Here is a 19,120-nt window from a genome sequence, read left to right as displayed (position 1 = left end):
ATTTTCATTTACTTCTTTCTTCTTTTGCTGTCAACAAATTTTTCTCAAAATTTTTAACTAAAACTTAAAAATTTCAACTTTAAACATTAAATTTACTTTAAATCGACTTTTCTTTTAACTAAAATAGCAATTTTTTATACATTCTTACAAATTTTAATAATTTTCCACGGAAGCTGATAGCAGCAAAACGAAATGACCATATCAAATAGCAATATGTAAATAAACAACACAAAATTTAACTTTAAAACAATAACAACACTTTAATTTCTCATTAGCAACACTTTTCTTTTAATTAATCTCATTTAATTAAGGATTTTCAATTAAATTTTCACGGAAACTTAATTTTGCTATAAAAAAACACTCAAGCTTATTTACCGCCATTTCAACTAACTCAGTTGTTAAAATAAGTATTAAACTGCAAAATTATAAAGTTGCCATATTTTTCAAAAAATGCAACTCTGTTCTGCGACAGTGTGGCTTTGTGTGATAATGTTTTTCGGTGTCGATGTAAAATGGTCGTCGGCGTTGGTGGCCTCTGTAAAAAGTGGAACTTATTAACATTTTTTTAAATCAAATCAATCTCAAACGATAATCTTTTGGATTGTGTTAGTAAAAAATCTTACACTACAAACGGTAAGTTTTTTGATTGTGTTAGTGAAAAAACTCACATGTATATATGCGGTGTGAGTTTTTTTACTAACACAATCAAAAAACTTACCGTTTGAGTCAAACAATTTGATGTGTCGCCAAGGCGCTTTAGTATTTGTAACGTCGTTGCCCAAAATTTGGCTGGCGACCTGCCGCCGTTTATTTCAGCCGACTCGGCTTGTATCTCTGTACGGCATTTTACATATTCATTTCGTTGCAATTTTTCTTAGATTTTTGTGGAAAAATATACAATTTTCTTTAAATTAAGAACTTTTTTTAAAAAGAATTAATAAAATATCATAAATATATAAAGTGTTTTATTAAAAGGACTTGAAGTTTATAAAGAATTATTAAAATTAAAAGAAATAAAGACTTTTGAAAAAAATTTATAATTTTTTTAGAGTAGATTTGTGGGCTGGCGTGTCTTAGTGAAAATTTATACATTTCTTAAAACTAGACGGCAGTATCAAAGAAAAATACAAAAAATTTGTTAATTTATTAGTTTTTAAGCAATTTAAATTAAGAATTTTAGGATTTCTAAACTATAAACAGTTGTTTTTTATTAAAAAACTATTATTTTTCCTTTTTTCATTTTATTTTTTTTTTTCTTTAACCTTTTTTTTTTGCCTAATATATAACTTTATTAATTCTATTTTTATTATAAATTATAAAAAAAAATATTTGTTAAACAAAAAAATCATAATTATTTTAACAAAAACAAAATTTGTTGAAAAATCATCAAAAATATATGTTGCTGCTTTAAATATATAAAAAAAATACAAAAATGATCAATATCCAGACTATACAACATGTCGCAGACTGTGTCCCTTTATATCTGCCGCACAGTCTTTATCTCAAGCCGGTGGCCAAGATGAAAATATCTGTGGCCCTGCCCTCCTATAAAACGGGCAAATCCATTTCCAATTTGGACATTATGGAGAAATTAAGTCAAGCTATGAAACCTGACAAGTTTCTAGTGCTCAAGGTGAGACACGAAATTTCGATTAATTGCGAAAAATTAGAAAAGAAAATTAAATTTAATCAAATTTCTGTGTCCTACAGGTATCGAAAAGTACTTTGGATTTTATACGTTTCGATGCCGAACTAGACGATCGTGCACGTTTGAACTCTGCACTCAATCGTTTGGATGGTTGTACTTTGAAAATATCCGGTTTCCATGAGGGTTTTCGTGTACGAGCCACCGAAACAAAAGATGAATTTCCCACACGTCACGATTGGGATTCATTTTTTAGGGATGCCCATAATATGGATGAAATGAAGGCAGGCGAAAGACCTGATACTATACACTTAACGCATTTACCGATTAAATGGTTTTGTCCTCGTCACATGGAGAATGAGGATAATGTCAAGCCCTCGGAAAGTATATTCAAACGTATTTTTGAGAAATTCGGCAGTGTACGTTGTGTGGATATACCCATTTGTGATCCGTATCGCAATAAAATGAATGCCGATATAAATGGCATGAAAACTTTTAGTTTTGAACAAGATGTTTTATTTGAAGCGTAAGTTTATTTGTTAATGTATACATATTAGATTAAGTTTTATAGACAAAGCTTTTTTGTAGTTATGTGCAATTCGATGAATATGTGGGCTTTGTACGTGCCATGGACGAATTCCGCGGCATGAAACTGGTGCGCAAATTTGTCGATAAAACTCAAGCTATTAATATTACTGTCAACTTTGACACCACTAAGCATTTAAGTGATGCTCAAACTATGCGCCGTGAAAGGGTACGTAAACGTTTAATAGCCAAAGCCAAGGCCGAGGAGGAAGAGATTGAAAAACAAAAGAAATTGGAACAGGAAAAATTGGAACGTCAAAGGTAAGAAATTGTGGCCTTTATGGCCAGGCATTTAATATTTCCAAGGACAAGTAAGTAAATGTAAAAAAAACATTATAAAATTGTATTTGAAAACTTTTTAAACATTTAGAGAAATATTCTTTTTTTATTGTGTCATGGAAAATTGTTGGGATTTCATATTGGTGGTAATAAAAGGGAATAAGAAATGGTTTTGGCAAAGAAACTTTTCTATAGAAAATTTGTACTAAACTGAATTTTTTCAAGAAAAATTGAAATCAATTACATATTTCTATAGAACACTTTTAGTCATAAAACTTTTTCTATAATAGTTTTTTCTATAGAAAAATGAGAGTATATCAATTTTTTCTATAGAAAAATGGGAGTATATCGTAGAAAAATGAGAGTATAACAATTTTATTCTATGGAAAAATGTGTGTATAACTGTTTTTTATAGAAAAATTTGTTTTAAACATTTTTTTTTTTTTTTTGAAAAATGAGTATATAACAGTTTTTTTCTATAGAAAAAGTGGAGTACAAAAGTTTTTTTCTTTAGAAAAAATTGTATAGAATATTTGTATAACAATTAAAAATTCCATCCTCCCAATTACGCCATAAAATTTTCCACATAATTATATTCTTTTTGCAATAATAATATGTACTTAATATTTTTTTCAAACATTTTCTTAGTAGTTTAAATATTTTCCTAATAAAACAAACAATTACAAAACTATAACGAAATTTTAAAGAAATTACATAAAATGTAATGAAAAAATAAAATCAAACGTTGAAAACGTCAAGTGCCTAGAAAAAAAGAAAAATCAACCAAACAACCCACAAAACATATTGCAGGCAACTAGAAGAACAAGCCAAACTGGAAGAATTGGAAAAACAACGAGAACGCGAAGAGAAACGCAAAGAAAAACATCTTAAGAAGATACAAGAAAAAGGACAAATTGAAATATCGCAAAAGATAAGAATCGAAGAAAGAAAACTCATGATAGCCCAAAGGAAACTGGAGAGTATAAGAATTTTAGAGAAACTCTTTGAGAGAATGAAGGTATATTTTACAATTACTTAACATTTTTATAGAAAAAGTTTGAATATTTTTATTATTTATTTCCATCTTCTTTTAGCTAAAACAAATGGCCAAACAGTATGGCTCTACTTCATCACGTAAATATCAACTGGATATGCAGCGTGATAGCATGCGTGAACGTTTAGTGGAAAAATATAAAATTGCCACTGAAAAACTTTTAACAGATCAAAGGAAAAAAGTTGATGATATTAAGAATAAAACTCCCCTAATGGGTTTGTTAAAAAGTAAAAAATCTAAACGTGGCTCGGATTCAGAAGATGAAAGTAATAAAAATCCTTTAGCTGCAACTTCAGCAACAGAAAACGCGGTTGCTAACACCGCTACGGAGGGTATGAATCCTTTAAACCCCTTTAAAACAATGGCTGCCATGGGTGCAGCTGCTAATTACAATCCAGAAGCTGCCAGTGAATGGATGAAATCTTTATCTATGTTTCCCTATGCTCCACCCATGTTTCCTGGCATGGGCATGTATCATCCACCAACATTTCCGGTTTCGGTTAATTATCGTGGCTTTGCACCACGCATTCGTGGTCGTGGTAGAGGCCGGGGACGTGGTCGAGGCGGTTATGATGGTCAAACTTCTTCGTATTCTCATTATAATCATAAATATTATAATAATCATGATGATCGTGATAATCGTTATGATGATGAAGAGAGTGGTAGTGGTAGTTATCATAAATATTCGAGAGGAAGGTGAGTGAAATTTGAATTTTTTACAATAAAATACTATTCCACAGAAAAATTGTAGTATAGCAATTTTTCTACGGAAAATTTTCTGTATAACAGTTTTTTTTTTCATTAAAAGTAATTGTTTTTTTTACCAAAATTTTTTGTATAACAGTTTTTTCTATAAAAAAATGTTTGTGTATAAAGGAAAAATTGTCTAATTGTATTTTTTATAGAAGAAAATGGGGTATAACAGTTTTTTTTTATAGAAAAATTATTTATAACAGTTTTCTAGCAGAAAATTTCTGTAGAAAAATTTGTATATAACACGTTTTATATACAAAAAATATAATTATTTTCTTCAGAAATTTTGTATAACAGTTTTTTTTTATAGAAAAATTGTGTACAACAGTTTTTTTTTCTATAGAAAGATGATGTATAACAGTTTTTTCTATAAAAAAAATTATAACAGTTTCTTCTATAAAAAATTTGTGTATAACAATTCTATAACAAATTTGCCTATAACAGTTTTTACTGTATAAAAAGGTTGTTTATAACAGTTTTTTTCTATAGAAAACTTTGCGTATAACAGTTTTACTATAAAAAATTATGAGTAACTGTCTCTTCTATGGAAATTTTAGTGTATAACAGTTTTTTCTGTAGATAAATTTTTGTATAACAGTTTTTTCTATGCAAAAATGTATTTAATAATAAGTTTCTATTAAAAATTTATGTATAACAGTTTTTATTATTTTAAAATAATTTGTGTATAACAGTTTTTTCATAACATTTTATCGCATTTTCCCTTTCCAGACATTATTCCCGTTCTCGTTCGCGCGATCGCCGATCACGCTCTCGCACCCGTTCAAGATCACGTTCTAGAACTCGTAGTCGTTCACGTCGCTCTCGTTCACATGGACGATCTCGTCACTACTCTAAACGCTCAAGATCACGATCACGTAGTCGTTCTCGCTCTTACTCTCGATCAGAGTCACGATCCCGTTCACGTTCTCGTGTCAAGTCTAGAGATGATAAAAATCGTAAATCTTCAAGATCCAAATCCCCAGGAGGACAACAGCCGAAAGTTAACAAAAAACTCGTGTCAACCAGACGTTCACGTTCGTCTTCGGATTGGTCAAGATCGCGATCACGATCTCGTTCACGCTCCCATTCAAAACGTTCTTGGTCTAAACGTGGAGCTGACAGTCGAGAAAGACGTTCTTCGCCACCACGTAAAGTGGTAATCGAAACTGATGAACTAGTACGTTCAGCCGAAGAGATCAAACGTACCATTGAGAAGGGCATGCAAGATCGTATGCGTGTAGAAGAGCGTGAAATTAAAGAAACTTTCAACAAAAGTCACAAACAAGTTTTGGCTCACAATGCCGCTGTAGCGGATAATCTTTTAGCTGCCGGCATAGATAGTGGTTTGGGAACAGCTGAACATTCGGCAGCCGAATCTTCGGTAAACACCTCCGCCCCTGAAAAAGATGACAACAACCGGTCCTCTAAACAACGTAAAGCCGCCGATAATGAACATGACAAATACGAAGATGATGATGAGGATGCTGAGTTACAAAAACGTAAGAAGAAATCACGTTTCGACAGACGTAATTCATCGGCGGAACGTCGACGCAGCGAATCAAGATCCCCAAGAGGTAATACTATAGAACGTCATAAATCTAGACGTGATAGTTCGTCGGAACGTTCTCAGACACGAGAACGACGTAAATCAACCTCAACGAGACGCAATTCATCTGATAGAGAAGATTCTAATTGTTAAGCTGCTCTCTTTTAATTTCTTTACGTTCTTTATTTTTACTAATAATTTTTTTCATTTCTTTTATTAATATTTTGTTTTTTTATTAAACAATATTGTGTGCATATATTTAGTAAAGAAAATATAGAGAAATGCAGAGACACAATAACCGTTATTTTTAGATTTACTTTTACAATTTTATTTTAAGTTGTGTTTTTATTTTCGTCTCTGATGAATTTGAGAAGTCAAAACAAAATGTATTTAAATAAAAACTAGAGTAAATTTAAAGGAATAAGATTTTAGTTGATGAATTTTTGGCAGAAAGTCGTGATTTTTATTAAGAATTAAGGTGAGTATATCAGACCTGTCACAGAATTCCATGCCGATCGAAAGTGGAATTATCTTTCCTAATTTTCTTCTTCAAAAAAGGAAAATTATAACTTTTTCAGAATGAAACCACTTCACATTTTCAACGTGGAATTGACAATAGTTTAAAGTTTTTAAGTTCTTATTGATTTCATACATGGGAATTTTTCATTAAGCATTAAAATTTCATTACCATTTATAGAAAAAATTGTAATGAAAAATATTTTAAGTACCATTTAATGAAAATTATATTTTTTTCATTATAACTTTTTTTGATAATGGTAATGAATTTGATAATGAATTTTCAAAAACGAATTTAATTAGTATTTATAATTGTCGAAAAATATATTAAGGAAAATTTTTCGAAGATTAGAGGTTTGAAAGCTTTTAAAACCAGTTCCCGTAGCCCAAATTGGCTGAAATTTTGCAGTCATAAGTACATCTGATGACAATACAATAATATGTTCGAATATTCGAAATTAAGTTCAAAAATTCGAAGTTATTTTCGAATTTTTTTTATGTTTTTAAATTAATCTCTGTGTCATAAAACCTAAAAAAAAAATTTCGAAAATTCGAACTCGTGTTCGAAAAATTTTTAAAGCTGTTAAAACTAGTTCTTCTAGTCCGAATGTGCTGAAATTTGGCATACATGATTTCACCTAATGACAATACATTATAAAGTTCGGATATTCGAAATTAATTTCGAAATTCGAACTAATGTTCGAACATTTTTTAAAATCCATTGAATAATGGTAATGAAAATTTATTTTTAAATAATTACTAATGAAATCGTTTCATTAAAAACCATTACCATTAGACAAAATAATGCTAATGAAAAAAAAATAATTATAATTTTTTTCAATGTAATGCTAATGAAATCGTCAATTAATTAGTCGATATAATTAACTACTCCCATGTATGATTGATTTATTTACAAGTTATAATTCCACTTTCGATCGGAATGGAATTCTGTGACAGGACTGTATATATAGTACTTTCCAATTTATAGAATATAGAAATTGTTCCTAAAATCAAACGGAAAAGTCTTCTTTAATCAGAAAACCAGTTCTGTAATATAATGACAATTTTTCACAATATTTTCTGTGAAAAAGTGTTATATACAAAATTTTCTATAGAAAAAACTGTTATACACATATTTCTCTATAGAAAATATGTTATACATAAATTTTTCTATAGAAAAAAGTGTTATACACAAATTTTTCTATAGAAAAAAGTGTTATACACAAATTTTTCTATAGAAAAAAGTGTTATACACAAATTTTTCTATAGAAAAAATTGTTATACACAAATTTCTCTATAGAAAAAAGTGTTATACTAAAATTTTTCTATAGAAAAAAGTGTTATACACAAATTTTTCTATAGAAAAAAGTGTTATACACAAATTTTTCTATGGAGAAAATTGTTATACACAATTTTCTCTATAGAAAAAATTATTCTACACAAATTTTTCTGTAGAGAATCTTTCTATAGAAAAACAGTTATAAACTAATTTTTCTATAGAAAAACTGTTATACATACATTTTTCTATTGAAAAAACTGTTACACACAAATGTTTCTATAGAAAAACTTATTTTACTTATTTTTCTTTAGAAAAAATAGTTAAACATTAATTTTTATATAGAAAAAACTGTTATACATACATTTTTCTATAGAGAAAGCTGTTATAAACATTTTTCTATTTAAAAAAATTTTTCTATAGAAAAACTTATTTTACTTATTTTTCTTTAGAAAAATGGTTTAACATTAATTTTTATATAGAAAAAACTGTTATACATACATTTTTCTATAGAGAAAGCTGTTATAAACAAATTTTTCTATAGAAAAAACTATTGTTCGCAAATTGTTCTATAGAAAACCTATTATGAAAAAAATTTTCTATTAAAAAACTGTTATACACAAACATTTCTACAGAAAAAAGAAAATTTCCTATAGAAAAAACTGTTATAAAGTGTTATACATAATCTTTTCTATAAAAAATCTGTTATACGTAAATTTTTCTATAGAAAAAACTGTTATACACAAATTATTCTTACGAAAAAATGTTTTACATTAATTTTTCTCTATATTAAAACTGTTATACACAAACTGTTCTACTCAATTTTTTCTATAGAAAACCTATTACGCATAAAATTTTCTATTAAAAAAAAAAAAACTGTTATACACAAACATTTCTACAGCAAAAACACATTTTTCTATAGAAAAAACTGTTATACACAATTTTTTTCTCGCAAGCTTTCTCTTCGAACCTCGCTGCGCCAAACGCTTTTTCTCTCGTAAGGTTCCAGAAGCAAGCGATTCTTAATCTTTGTTGATGATAAATTCAATCCATTCTACAAGTTCCGGGAACGTTCCCAGGACAATTGAATCTACGCTCCTGAACGAACCGATTCCCAATCGGCCAAAAGAACAGCTGTATATATAGGAAGTTTTTCCTTAGGGAGCACTTCCAACCACAGAGAAACTTTTCCCGAAACTTCCGATTCCCGAGAGGTAAATGTCAGTAAAAATGCTTCTTGTTCGAGATCTATATGGGAACAATGTCTCACAGTTCCAAAAATGAAAAGTCCAGTAATATTTCTAATACTTTAGTTGATAATGGTAAATCCTCTTTCAAATCGTTAGAATAAAGTTTGAAAACAAAGGAATCGATGATCCTCTTCATAAAAACTCGTGATTTTAAAAAATTAACATTTACAGTGTGTTTTTTATTAACCTTATTATTGTTGTTTTTTATATATATTTTCCTTTAATTTTTTTTCGATTTGTTTTATTTATTTTTTTTATTATTATATTAACTTTACAAATTCTAAGTGTCCTTTAAAACAGCATCTAACTTAACCTCAAAATAAAATTACTTAATTCTTGTTTGAAAATTAATGTTAAAGCAACGTTTATAACTCTTTTAGTTTCATGCAAAAGTTTATAATGAAGCCCAGATTAATGATATATAAAATGGGAAACTAAAGAAAAAAAAAAAAGAATTCAAAAAAATTATTTAAAATTTAAAGGGAGAAATTAAAGAGGAAACGTGGGATTGGTAATGGCTGGAGGATGACTTAAATTTAGTTTGTAGTTAAACACTTTAAATAGTAGTTTTGCTATTTAGCTTAAAAACGTCTATTGCGGTTGCCACGATTACGACCACCGCCACCACCTCCTCCCTCATTGCCACCACTACGATTGCCACCTCGTCGATTGCGTCTGTTATTATTTTGGTTGCTATTGTTGTTGGAGTTTTGATTGTTATTGTTGTTGCTACTGTTGTTGTTGTTATTATTGGAAAACATATCACCTTTGGAATTCGTTTGATTATTAAATGAAGGACTATCGTTGCGTGAATTATTACTATTGTTATTGTAATTATTGGAATTGTTTTGAAAACCATTTGGATTTCCACCATTTTGTGGCGCATTCCAAGGACCATTATTCGCCCAGGGACCTGGAAAATTACCACCCGGTCCTTGATTGTTATTGCCTTGGGGTGAGTTTCTCATTTCATCATTTGGTGAGGGCTGTTGTTGCTGCAGCTGTTGTTTCATATTGAGTAAACAAGGCAGGAAGGGTTTTTTCAAACTTAACAATTCTTTAACAAATACCGCTTGTGGATGATGTTGTCGGCCATCCATTCTGGATTTTTTCGACGGCGGTGAGGCATCTCTGCGCTCTAAAGTGGGAGAAACAGAACGTGATCTTTCACGCACAGGCACCACATCTCTTAGCTCCTCCAGTTTGCCTGCATCTATGTATTTATTAAGATAATCGGGTCCCTGGCGTACGGCCAACATAAGTCTAGAGTCTGGGTGCACACGTATGAAACGTTCATAAACCAAAATACCCACTATGGCCTGAGGATCCATGGTAGTTAAAACACCACTGGCCAGCATGCCTTCGATAGCATTCTCACTGACCTGCTGAGGCGTAAGACCACCCGCATCCAGACGTCTTTCACGTGGAGCATACATAGCCTCGTCTTCCATTTCATCAGGCCTTCTAGAACCCGCCCATTGCGCTTGAAAGTTACGCGGTATAGGTTTGCTGTAGGGCACCTTTTTCTCTTGATCTTTGTTAACAATGGTGGAGGGATCCAATTCGAGACCGGGTATAAAACCTTTATCGGCAGTTAAACTTTCAGTAAACTCTACCTTATCCTCGGGACCCATGCCGGGTATGATGGCATCATCATATTCGCAATCATCCAAAGCAGCCAAACTGGCGGGTAATGTATTCAAATTGTATTTGTCTCTCATCAGATCTCCCGGTCGATTACGGGTCCAGAATTTTATGGTATGATCATTAGAGCCAGAGCACAATATATGACCCAGGGGATGCCAAGCCAAAGTCCAGACTATACTGTCATGTGCCGTCTCCACACAGCCAATTTCTTTATCGGTTCTAAAAAAAACAACAAATTTAGAAATTCCTTTTCCAAGTCTAAATTCATAACCCTCTCTACTTACCCCACATTCCAAAATAATATGGAGCCATCTGAACCTCCCGAACAGAATAAACCCTCATGCACTGGATGCCAGGACACTGAACTGGCTTCTTTTTTATGACCCCTAAATACCTGGGCCTCTTCTTTTAGATTTCTCAAATCGAATAGTTTAAGTAAATGATCTCTGGAGGCGGTTACCAGCCAGTTGCCATTATCATTCCATTTCAAGTCCATAACTGTAGATTTGTGAGCATGCCTATGGGATTTGGAACATTAGAATGTGCTTGTTGTTGTTTTCTATAGAAACTTACAGTGTAGCTAAAGCTTGACCACTTTTAGGATCCCACAGTTTTATGGGTTGCTGATTATCTTTACTACCCGATACGATTAGACCCTTTTGAGGATGCCAGTGAACACATTTGACATCAGCACCATGACCTAAAGGTGGAAAGGGAAAGATTTATAATTTGTTTTGGTAATAATAAGTAATTCGAAATGTGGAAAAACTTGACACTGTTTTAACGCTAAGATGTCTAAAAGAAGAAGATATGCAGAGGTAAAACTTTGAAAGACTTGACTTTCAGGTGACATCACTAAATATATAAATAAAAATATCTTCCCGCCAAAAACGAGTTTTTTTCGAACTTAGGACACGAAATTTCGAAATCCTATTGTGATATATTCACATTTAGCTATATCTTTAGGAAAAAGTACTGGGTCATTAAAAAATGTTTGGCCTGTGTACCTTTGAAATTATAATACATATGTATATAATTTCCTACTAAGTCCGGATGATCCTATTCATGTCCTCCACTTTCTGAATCCATTCGATGACATAGAAAATTGAAATTTGGCATACTTAACGTATTTTCTCTATGTAAGATTTTTTAATTTGGATATAGAATTCGGCCCCAGATAAACTTTTGTTTATCTAAAAATCAAATTTTAAGTGAAAAATGGAATTTTTAGTGAAAAATCTAATTTTTAATGAAAAATCGAATTTTTAATGAAAAATCGAATTTTTAATGAAAAATATAATTTTTAGTAAAAAAAATCGAATTTTTAGTGAAAATCGAATTTTTAGTGAAAAATCGAATTTTTAGTAAAAAAAATCAAACTTTTAGTGAAAAATCGAATTTTTAGTGATAAATCGAATTTTTAGTAGAAAATCGAATTTTTAGTAAAAAAATCGATTTTTTAGTGAAAAATCAAATTTTTAATGAAAGGTCTCTTGAAAGGTTTTTGGATTTCGAAGACATATAGAAGTGAAAAAATACAGAATAGATTTAAACACTGAACTAAAAATAGAACTAAACTAGAACTGAACTAGAATAAGAACTGAACTAGAACTGAACTAGAACTAGAACTGAACTGAACTAGAACTGAACTAGAACTGAACTAGAACTGAACTAGAACTGAACTAGAACTGAACTAGAACTGAACTAGAACTGAACTAGAACTGAACTAGAACTGAACTAGAACTGAACTAGAACTGAACTAGAACTGAACTAGAACTGAACTAGAACTGAACTAGAACTGAACTAGAACTGAACTAGAACTGAACTAGAACTGAACTAGAACTGAACTAGAACTGAACTAGAACTGAACTAGAACTGAACTAGAACTGAACTAGAACTGAACTAGAACTGAACTAGAACTGAACTAGACCTGAACTAGAACTGAACTAGAACTGAACTAGAACTGAACTAGAACTGAACTAGAACTGAACTAGAACTGAACTAGAACTGAACTAGAACTGAACTAGAACTGAACTAGAACTGAACTAGAACTGAACTAGAACTGAACTAGAACTGAACTAGAACTGAACTAGAACTGAACTAGAACTGAACTAGAACTGAACTAGAACTGAACTAGAACTGAACCAGAACTGAACCAGAACTGAACTAGAATTGAACTAGAACTGAACTAGAACTGAACAAGATCTGAACTAGATCTGAACTAGAACTGGACTAGAACTGAACTAGAACTGAACTAGAACTGAACTAGAACTGAACTAGAACTGAACTAGAACTGAACTAGAACTGAACTAGAACTGAACTAGAACTGAACTAGAACTGAACTAGAACTGAACTAGAACTGAACAAGAACTGAACCAGAACTGAACTAGAATTGAACTAGAACTGAACTAGATCTGAACTAGAACTGAACAAGATCTGAACTAGATCTGAACTAGAACTGAACTATAAATTAACTATAACTGAACTATAACTGAACTAGAACTAAACTAGAACTGAACTATAAATGAACTATAACTGAATTAGAACTGAACTAGAACTGAAATAGAATTAAACTAGAACTGAACTAGAGCTGAACTAGAACTGAACTAGAACTGAGCTAGAACTGAACTAGAACTGAACTAGAACTAAACTAGAACTGAACTAGAACTGAACTAGAACTGAACTAGAACTGAACTAGAACTGAACCAGAACTGAACTAGAACTGAAGTAGAATTGAACTAGAACTGAACTAGAACTGAACTAGAACTGAACTAGAACTGAACTAGAACTGAACTAGAACTGAACTAAAACTGAACTAGAACTGAACTAGAACTGAACTAAAACTGAACTAGAACTGAACTAGAACTGAACTAGAACTGAACTAGAACTAAACTAGAACTAGAACTGAACTAGAACTGAACTAGAACTGAACTAGAACTGAACTAGAACTGAACTAGAACTGAACTAGAACTGAACTAGAACTGAACTAGAACTGAACTAGAACTGAACTAGAACTGAACTAGAACTGAACTAGAACTGAACTAGAACTGAACTAGAACTGAACTAGAACTGAACTAGAACTGAACTAGAACTGAACTAGAACTGAACTAGAACTGAACTAGAACTGAACTAGAACTGAACTAGAACTAGAACTGAACTAGAACTGAACTAGAACTGAACTAGAACTGAACTAGAACTGAACTAGAACTGAACTAGAACTGAACTGGAACTGAAATAGAATTGAACTAGATCTGAACTAGAACTGAAAAAGATATGAACTAGAACTGAACTAGAACTGAACTAGAACTGAACTAGAACTGAACTAGAACTGAACTAGAACTGAACTAGAACTGAACTAGAACTGAACTAGAACTGAACTAGTACTGAACTAGAACTGAACTAGAACTGAACTAGAATTAAACTAGAACTGAACTGGAATTGAACTAGAACTAGAACTGAACTGTAACTGAACTAGATCTAAATTAGCTCCTAACTATAATTAACTATAACTGAAATAAAACTATAATAGTACTAAACTAGAACTAAACTTTTGAAATGTTGCTGCCGTAAAAGTTTTGAATAAAAACACATTAAATATATTACAACTCGTGTATTTATGTACTTACCCCTTAATACTCTCTCCTCCTGACATCTAAGAAAATCAAATATCCGCAAAGTACCATCATCACTGCAGCTAACAAATTTACTATCAGTCGGACTAAAACTATTCGTTTGGAAAACCGGAAACGACAATTATTTTGTTGTTGATTGAGTGTACATAAGGATGACGATGAATAATACGAGTCGCAGGAAATAAAACAAGCATACAGCAACAGCAAACATCAGCAAATAGCGAAATTAAACACCAAGGACACAAACAGCCATAAATACCAAGTACATAAAGGCGGAAAAATACAATTTAATCCATTTATTCGTATCCACAAGATTAACACCAGGTCACCGGGTTAGTTGATGTTGAAGAATGTTTAAGGTTGAAAGTAAAGTAGAGTTTGTTGTTTGAGTTGTTGTTTGGTTGAGTTATTAGATTTTGTTTTAACAGTTTTTTTTTATATATATTTAAAAATATATATACAGAGTTGGTAGTTATGTAGCACATTTATGTATATTTGGTTTGTTTTAGCGAGGAGCCATAAGGTAGTTTATAATTGTTTTTATTATTTAAATAGTTTTGTTTTATTTTTATTTAAATGTGTTACAAAAAAAGGAAAATATAAATATTTATTTAGAAAAATTGGTAGTTATTAAAGAAATTTTATTATTTTGTTTATTTAAATTTATTAATTAAATGAAAGTAAGACTTAAAAAGTTTAAAATAAAAAAATTAACTAAAATTGGAAAAAAATGATTGGTTTTTTATTAAACAGCCCTAAAAGGATTAAGAAATTAATAAAAATGCCAAAGCCTTGTTTTCTCATAAAAAATAACTTTATTTATTTTGCAGTTGGTAACTAAAATTGTGTTTCTTCAGGGGGTGGGGGGGGTCAAGAAAAATACGAAAATTTTGTTGCTGATTTTAAAAGTTTATTTTATTGCGTTAAGAAAAAAATTACACCAAAAATAAAAGGAAAAATAGGAAATTATAAATAAAAATGAAATAAAAATTTTTAAAGTTAGAGAAAAAAAGGCAAAATTATAAAATTTATTCAATACTCTCCAACGTTGAGAACGAACTGGTTAAATGTTTTGGACTGGCATACGCTCCAGGTTTAAATAAAACTAATTTAAAACATAATTTTACTTTAAGAAAGTTATTAAATAAAGCAAAATGTTTGCTTTATTTGTTAAACTTTTTTCAGAATTTTATATTTTAAATTAATTGTTTTCAAGTTTTTTAAGAGAAAGTTCTAATTGCTGCCTATTAATCTTTAATTTTACTTAATCAAATTAAAAACGTTTAGTTTTGTTGGGTTTTTTAAGAAAAACTTGTAATTTTTATTGAATACTTTTTGTTTTGTTTGTTGTTTGTTTGGTTTTATTTTTTATTAATTAATATTAAATGTAGTGAATAAAAACAAAAGTCTTTGGCTTTTTATTGTATAATTTTAAACAATAAATATCACAGTAGTTTGTTGGTTTTTGTTAATTAATTATAGAAAATAGTAAATAAATAACTATTTAAAAAATATTTTAGGCAGAGTTTCTTTAAAAGGCAAGTAACATTGGATGTTTTTAAATTTTTTGATTTCTTATGCTTTATTTATTTTACAACAAATTCAAAACACCAACGTAACTACAAAAAAAAACTCTGCCTTTGGTTTAATACTTTGGTATCTACCTAAAGAAAAATGGCCCTAATGGAAATTTTATTTTTTATTTTCATTGCTTCTATCAAACGACTAATTTTTTGTATTTTTATTTGTATTAATAATAATAATAATAGACTTAGTAAAAATTGTATGTAAGAAAAAACAATTGTGAAGCTATACCTTATTCCCCTAATTGCTTCCTTGTGGGCCTGAAACATTTTCACATTGTTCATATTCGATTGCCAGTATTTAACGTAACCACCATGATCGCCTGTCACCATCCAACTGTCATTGTGAGACCAGACCATTGTGCGCACAGAGGTATCGTGAGCCTGTAAAATTATTGTTGAAGGGAAAAATTAGTTAAACATGATTTGTAATGATTTCAGTAAATAAAGCCTACACCTTGGGGAGGTTTACATTTTAAAATTTTTCATGATTTCTTAGAAGTCCTAAGAATTAACGAATAAAGTTCTAGTTCAGTTCTAATTCAGTTCTAGTTCAGTTCTAGTTAAGTTCTAATTCTAGTTCAGTTCTAGTTAAGTTCTAGTTAAGTTCTAATTCTAGTTCAGTTCTAGTTTTAGTTCAGTTCTAGTTCAGTTCTAGTTCACTTCTAGTTCAGTTCTAGCTCAGTTCTAGTTCATTTCTAGTTTAGTTCTAGTCGCATTCTGGTTCAGTTTTAGTTTGGTTCTATTTCAGTTCCAGTTCAGTTCTAGTTCAGTTCTAGTTTAGTTCAAATTCAGTTCTAGTTCAGTTCTAGTTCAGTTCTAGTTCAGTTCTAGTTCAGTTCTAGTTAAGTTCTAGTTCAGTTCTAGTTCAGTTCTAGTTCAGTTCTAGTTCAGTTCTAGTTCAGTTCTACTTCAGTTCTAGTAGTCTAGTTCAGTTCTAGTTCAGTTCTAGTTCTAGTTCAGTTCTAGTTCAGTTCTAGTTCAGTTCTAGTTCAGTTCTAGTTCAGTTCTAGTTCAGTTCTAGTTCAGTTCTAGTTCTAGTTCAGTTCTAGTTCAGTTCTAGTTCAGTTCTAGTTCAGTTCCAGTTCAGTTCTAGTTCAGTTCTAGTTCAGTTCCACTTCAGTTCTAGTTCAGTTCTAGTTTAGTTCAAGTTCAGTTCTAGTTCAGTTCTAGTTCAGTTCCAGTTCAGTTCTAGTTCAGTTCTAGTTCAGTTCTAGTTCAGTTCTAGTTCAGTTCTAGTTCAGTTCTAGTTCAGTTCTAGTTCAGTTCTAGTTAAGTTCTAGTTCAGTTCTAGTTCAGTTCTAGTTCAGTTCTAGTTCAGTTCTAGTTCAGTTTTAGTTCAGTTCTAGTTCAGTTCTAGTTCAGTTCTAGTTCAGTTCTAGTTCAGTTCTAGTTCAGTTCTAGTTCAGTTCTACTTCAGTTCTAGTTCAGTTCTAGTTCAGTTCTAGTTCAGTTCTAGTTCAGTTCTAGTTCAGTTCTAGTTCTAGTTTAGTTCTAGTTCAGTTCTAGTTCAGTTCTAGTTCAGTTCTAGTTCAGTTTTAGTTCAGTTCTAGTTCAGTTCTAGTTCAGTTCTAGTTCAGTTCTAGTTCAGTTCTAGTTCAGTTCTAGTTCAGTTCTAGTTCAGTTCTAGTTCAGTTCTAGTTCAGTTCTAGTTCAGTTCTAGTTCAGTTCTAGTTCAGTTCTAGTTCAGTTCTAGTTCAGTTCTAGTTCAGTTCTAGTTCAGTTCTAGTTCAGTCCTAGTTCAGTTCTAGTTCAGTTCTAGTTCAGTTCTAGTTCAGTTCTAGTTCAGTTCTAGTTCAGTTCTAGTTCAGTTCTAGTTCAGTTCTTGAATTTTTTTTATCTCTACCCATGTCCCCAAAGTGTAGTGTTACTTTTTTAACTGAAAACAATTTCATTGTACACATAAAAACCTACTTGTAATATAGTCTCGAAATTGAAAGTTAAACCATTCCACAAAGTAAATTCACCCGAACTGGCTCCGGTAACCAGACGTCTACCCTCGGGCGTCCAGGCCAAGGTGAAAATGGGACAACGCATTTTATTGGTGGCGGTTTTAACAAATCTGGTGGTAATAGCATTCGAAGGATTGTCCAAATAACTGCTGGGTGGTAACAATTCCGGAACATAAATACTTTCCGGTTGCAAAGCAAAACGATCGCGGGAATCCCTTTGCCATAAGCGGCTCTATAAAGAAAATTTGTTAGAAAACTTTATACATTAACATAGAATCGATATCATTACTTCTAATTTTTTCACTATGGCCGCATTATAATCCACCGTTTTACGCATTACACTTTTACGTAAACGTTTGCCATCAAAATCATCTTGTGTCATTTGAAACGGACGCTGGAAGCCGCCCGTATTAAAGGTTTTGAAATAAGGTTTATTACCACCATGATGTCCATGATGGTAATGAGGCCTAAAATGATTACCATGAGATCCAGGCATGGGTGGTGGTATACTGGTGTTCATGGCCAAATGTGAGGGGGCCGTTAGTTGGGGTGGTGGTTGTGAGACATCCATGATGCTAAAGTGCAAATTTTTTTTTGTCAGTCTTAATAAACTATACAATTTTCATAAGAATATATGTAAAATTTACTTACTTTAAGGTATTTGTTTAATATTTAATAGTTTATTTTAGTATAATTTAATATTTGCTTTTTGTTAAGCTAAAATGAATTTCTGACGCGTGTTTTTTTCAACTTGTTAATACTTCCCCCGTTTTCACTTTAATTTCTTTGCGAATATTTTGTATTTTAAGCTGTTTAAACGCTTTTATTTTATAGTTTTTCGTTAAAATATTAACTAAAGCACATTTTTATTTAACTTTTTGTGGTGTTTTTTAATTAATTATAACAAATTATAGACTTTTTCTTTTTATACGAAAAAGTGTGTGCAAAAAATAAAATTTTCTTTTTTTATAAATGCTTAGCCTGAAGTTGGCTGCAGTTGGTTTGTTTACAAATGACAGTTAACAAAACGACAGGGTGAGTCAACTAATCATTTTTTAGGGTTTTATAAAACGACTTTTTGTAGATATCAACAATTTTGATATAAAAAGAGGATAAATTAAAATTTCTTGTAAAAAAACAAATAAATAAAGTAGATTTGTATATAATTGGCGAGAATTACTTGAAAAACGTCGATAATGCCGGAGAAAGTGCATATTAAAATGTTAGTAAAAAAGTAGACCAATTTACCGTTTGTCAAAAGTCGTAGATTAGACTTTTCTACATAATTTACATCCAAACAAATAGAAGTCCACGACAAACGAAAGAAGAATAGCATTCAACGCCATCTTTTGGAAAAAGGAATAAAGGAGTAGGATTATATAAATCCAGTTTGTTTCAAGAT

General features: G+C 30.9%; 2 protein-coding genes across 5 annotated transcripts; one reads left to right on the top strand and one right to left on the bottom strand.

Moving 5' to 3' along the window:
* Nucleotides 1-817: 817 nt before the first annotated feature.
* LOC119608125 (A-kinase anchor protein 17A) lies at nt 818-6,281 on the top strand. Of its 4 annotated transcripts, none has more exons than XM_037962401.1 (7): nt 818-836; nt 1,448-1,633; nt 1,711-2,171; nt 2,234-2,491; nt 3,320-3,527; nt 3,604-4,259; nt 5,046-6,281. In XM_037962401.1, the coding sequence occupies exons 2-7, from the start codon at nt 1,520-1,522 to the stop codon at nt 6,013-6,015; spliced, it is 2,667 nt and encodes an 888-aa protein (XP_037818329.1). In that variant the 5' UTR covers nt 818-836; nt 1,448-1,519; the 3' UTR covers nt 6,016-6,281. The 4 variants fall into 4 exon arrangements, with proteins under 4 accessions (XP_037818329.1, XP_037818327.1, XP_037818325.1 ...); XM_037962399.1 differs by lacking the exon at nt 818-836 and adding an exon at nt 848-1,137 and having other exon boundaries at nt 5,046-6,280; XM_037962400.1 differs by lacking the exon at nt 818-836 and adding an exon at nt 850-1,108 and having other exon boundaries at nt 5,046-6,280.
* Nucleotides 6,282-9,128: 2,847 nt separating this feature from the next.
* Nucleotides 9,129-18,685, bottom strand: LOC119608127 (pre-mRNA 3' end processing protein WDR33). The gene is made up of 8 exons (XM_037962406.1): nt 18,370-18,685; nt 18,008-18,293; nt 17,681-17,950; nt 15,999-16,150; nt 14,178-14,275; nt 11,125-11,251; nt 10,836-11,069; nt 9,129-10,770 (listed from the first exon to the last, which is right to left on the bottom strand). Exons 2-8 carry the CDS (start codon nt 18,287-18,289, stop codon nt 9,486-9,488), a joined length of 2,448 nt encoding a protein of 815 aa, XP_037818334.1. The 5' UTR covers nt 18,290-18,293; nt 18,370-18,685; the 3' UTR covers nt 9,129-9,485.
* Between the last annotated feature and the right edge of the window lie 435 nt (nt 18,686-19,120).

This window comes from Lucilia sericata, unplaced genomic scaffold (genome assembly GCF_015586225.1).
Source record: "Lucilia sericata isolate MDLA Ls3-8-SP2 unplaced genomic scaffold, ASM1558622v1 Contig000796F_arrow, whole genome shotgun sequence".
NCBI classification, from domain to species: Eukaryota; Metazoa; Arthropoda; class Insecta; order Diptera; family Calliphoridae; genus Lucilia; species Lucilia sericata.
Note: the sequence above shows the minus strand (reverse complement) of the source record. Positions and strands in the feature narration are given on the sequence as shown.

Bases quoted from the DNA above. Each gene is read 5' to 3' on its own strand.
- LOC119608127 (XM_037962406.1), bottom strand. From the start codon at position 18,289: ATGGATGTCTCACAACCACCACCCCAACTAACGGCCCCCTCACATTTG. The intron at 11,070-11,124 runs GTAAGTTTCTAT...CAAATCCCATAG, and splicing joins GGTCAAGCTTTAGCTACACT to GCATGCTCACAAATCTACAG. The intron at 10,771-10,835 runs GTAAGTAGAGAG...TGTTTTTTTTAG, and splicing joins ATATTATTTTGGAATGTGGG to AACCGATAAAGAAATTGGCT.
- LOC119608125 (XM_037962397.1), top strand. From the start codon at position 1,433: ATGATCAATATCCAGACTATACAACATGTCGCAGACTGTGTCCCTTTA. The intron at 3,528-3,603 runs GTATATTTTACA...ATCTTCTTTTAG, and splicing joins AACTCTTTGAGAGAATGAAG to CTAAAACAAATGGCCAAACA. The intron at 4,260-5,045 runs GTGAGTGAAATT...TTCCCTTTCCAG, and splicing joins CATAAATATTCGAGAGGAAG to ACATTATTCCCGTTCTCGTT.